The sequence below is a fragment of the Pteropus vampyrus genome, unplaced genomic scaffold (assembly GCF_000151845.1).
Source record: "Pteropus vampyrus isolate Shadow unplaced genomic scaffold, Pvam_2.0 Scaffold262, whole genome shotgun sequence".
Classification (NCBI taxonomy): Eukaryota; Metazoa; Chordata; class Mammalia; order Chiroptera; family Pteropodidae; genus Pteropus; species Pteropus vampyrus.
Window position 1 is genome coordinate 733,065 of NW_011889043.1, and position 3,458 is coordinate 736,522.

Below are 3,458 nucleotides of genomic sequence, written 5' to 3' on the forward strand. Positions count from 1 at the left end.
TCTAGTGCATCTGTGCCCAATACATGTTTATTGATTGGTTGGAATACTTGTGGTAGGCTTTCTATAAGAATTTACTGCTAGGATCCTCATTTGAACCTAACAATCACATATGCAAATGTATGTATGAACATTTATAGACATAATGTATAAGTAGTTCCTAGATCAGTGATTCTCAAACGTTGTTACTCATCACAACTGAGGAACTTTCTCCAAACTCCGATTCCTATGTTCTAACTATAGAGATTGTTTTAATAAGTCTGGGTGGGAGCCAGGAATGTATATTTTTCAAAAAGCCTCCTGGGTAATTCTGATATGCAGCCAGAGTAGAGAACTACAACTCTTGGACTACCTAAGGAAATCTAGTAGTCAAAATAGAGGAATGAAGTGTCTTCTGTTCTTTAGGGAGATTCTGGGTTAGATGGTATAGCATACAGTCAGGAGCACTAGTTTTGGAGTTTAGAGGTTAGGTTCCAATCTCATGGTAGCCACTTCCTAGCTGTTAGCCTTTGACAAACTACCTAGTCTTTCAGAGCTTCGGTTTCTTTATAAGATAGGGACTACAGGGTTACCCTGAGGATTTATGTAGCACTTTACTACGGTACGTGTATTACGGCACACAAAAAATGGCCAGATTTATTCTGGTGTACACATGTGTCTCGGGATTAGTCTGGATGAAGAAGTCTACTGAAGTACACCTTCTTCAGCTAGCTCTTTAGGAAACCAGGAAGCGATTTCCTGGTCTCCCAGCCAAGTGAAGGATGCAAAAGCCATCTAAGAGGAAGGGGAGTATTGGTACACACCTGCTTGCTAGGCTCGGGTGCTACGCTCGATGCGTCCACTAGGGGCCGCTCCAGCTACCCAAGCTCAAGGCGCAAACTAGGCGACGCCCCCGCGCGTGCTCACTCAGGGCTGCGCCGGCCTCTGAACTCCCGCTGCCGCTTTAAGCTTTCGGCTGCTGCTCCCAAGGTGGCTATCTCAAGCCAAGCCTCTGTGGCTGGGTACGGCAGCGCTGTGGGGACAAAAACTTCCCAGGCCTGTGGGCTCTGCTTTGCACCGCTTCATTTGGTGGGCAGATCTGGGGTGGCAATTATTAGCGTCTCCACTGCTCTGCTACCTGAGAGGTAGGAGGAGGCTGAGCCCGGCGCAGAGTTCCGGCTGACAGGGCCCTGAGCCCAGCGAGACGCCGTTGTTACCCGGATGTTGCGATGGCTGATTGGGGGAGGCCGAGAGCCTCAGGGACTGGCCGAGGTAAACCCCCAGGTGGAGCCTGCCTGCCCGCCCCTGCAGAGGCGTCTGTCTGAGCCTGGCTGCGGGGTCGGGAATATGGGGACCCGGGTGGGGGCGGGGCTTATGTGTTGGGGAGGCTCCGCGGCTACTCTACTCTCCGTCTTCCTAAGACCCTGAGAATTAAATACAGTATCTCTCTTCCAAGAGGTGAGGAAACTGAAGCTCATGTGGTTCAGCTACAGGCTCAAGGACACTCAGCTAGTCTTCTCACTGCTTAAAACAATCTCATTTCAATTTTAAAAAAGTATCTTACTTAACAAACGCTGACTGCAACTTCATACTTTTGGTTTATTTGAACTGGTGTCACTTCCCCAAATCAACTGTTGCTTGCTCAGGAGATATAAATCGATTTTTTTTTTTTAACCTAATAACGAAAAAGATATAATTATTTTCAAAATTAATAATTTACCTCAAAGTCAAGAAAGTGATCTTCTAATTAAATGCTTTTTGGTTCTGTAGACAGGCTTTCTTCATGGGCCTGAATAATTGAATAGACTGTAATGAGAGTTATATTTGAAATGTTGCAAATAAAGTAGTTTTGGAACCTTAAAAGTGCTGGGGTCTGGAATTTATTTCATATGCCACCAAAGACTAGAATTTGTGTTGAAGTCCCTTTTACTTCTCATAAGAACTATTTTGTTAAAAATAAAAAACTTGGATGGTTGTGAGTCAGCAGCCTTACTTCTCAGTCTTAACTTCCTCATATCTTTGCAGTTGAGGCATATTACCTATTTTTTTTAAAAAAGTATTTCTTATTTGAAATTAGGCTTATTTTAGATAGACTGAAATTCTAAAGATTATGGAAGAACTGAGAAATTGAGTAGTCCGTATATGAAGTATATGACAGTTCTGTATAAACCCGATTATTTGATGAATCATAGACTTCGATTAATTCTGCCTTGCCTGGCAACCTTTCATTTGGGGGAAGTGGTATATATAGTTTTCAGATTTCTCACTTTTGCTTTTCTCATCAGTAACACTGCTAGAAGGGACATGGGATAAATAAAAAAAATTACTGCTTTGGGGGCAGATTTTGTTTTGACATTTATGCATGTTAAGTTTTACGCTTCATGTAAAAGTACTTCAGTTGTATAACTGCTGTGAATTTGTGCATTATTACAGTCAATGATTTTTCCTAATTTATGCAAGAACTTTGAATCCAGGCTTCTAGTTTAAGCAGTGTTTCTCTGCTGGGATAATTTTAACTCTTAGGGGACATTTGGCAATCACAATTTGAGATGGGAGTGAATTTCTTTTGGCATCTAATGTGTAGAAACCAGGGATGCTGCTGAGCACCCTGCAGTACACAGGACAGCCCTTAACAACAAAGAATATCATCTAAATGTCAATAGTATCAAGTTTGAAAAACTGCAGTTTTTAGGTTAAGAACAGAGGTTTTATGAAATAGTGTTGGGTTTGACTACAGAAATGGGGTTAATAAGCCCTACCTTATAGAATTATTGAGTTATATGCCATGTGTGCCTTGCACGGTGTTTGGCATACAGGCTGCTACCCAATACTCTGTAAATGTTAATAGTTATCACATTATTGTCCAAAGTTGGATTCATTTAATTCATTGACTCTTTTATTCCTTCATTCATTCTTCAAACATATAATTAGTGCCTATAATGGGCTAGACAATTTTTAGTCTATATTGTATTTTACTCCTTTGACTTACAGTTTTGTTTCTGCCAAGTTTCAATGGAGAAACACCCATTCTAATATTGAGTTGGATTGGCCCATTAATTTTTTAGATCAGGTTTATCGAGGTATAATTTCCATAAAATAAAATTCACCCTTTCTGCAAATTCTTTGAGACTTGAAAATAATAAAATTTATGGTGTGGATTTGTGGTAAGAGAAATGTTTTTTGTTAAATTGGCAGTCATTTTATTTTAGGGAAAATAATATGTAGTATTAGAACATGATATCTTATAGCTTTTTAAATCTTATATTCTTAGATATATACCATGCAATCTTTATTCCAATATGGCTTTATCATAAAGCATTTTATCTCTTTTTCTCTTTTTTGTTTTGGCTTTTTTTCCCCCTCAATACAAGAAATCTCCTTTACAGACAATAGGTGAAGAACAAACCCAGAACCCCTATACTGAACTGCTTGTACTGAAAGCTCATCATGATATTGTACGATTTCTGGTACAGTTAGATGAC

General features: G+C 40.1%; 1 protein-coding gene across 1 annotated transcript in view; it reads left to right on the forward strand.

Annotated features, from left to right (window-relative positions):
* The first annotated feature begins 903 nt into the window (after positions 1 to 903).
* The window catches only part of WDR41 (WD repeat domain 41), a 49,681-nt gene continuing 47,126 nt past the window's right edge, over positions 904 to 3,458 (forward strand). The window contains exon 1 of the mRNA XM_011375123.2: positions 904 to 1,248. Within this exon, the coding sequence (XP_011373425.1) occupies positions 1,198 to 1,248 (51 nt within the window). The 5' untranslated portion in view covers positions 904 to 1,197. The remainder of the gene's footprint in view (positions 1,249 to 3,458) is intronic.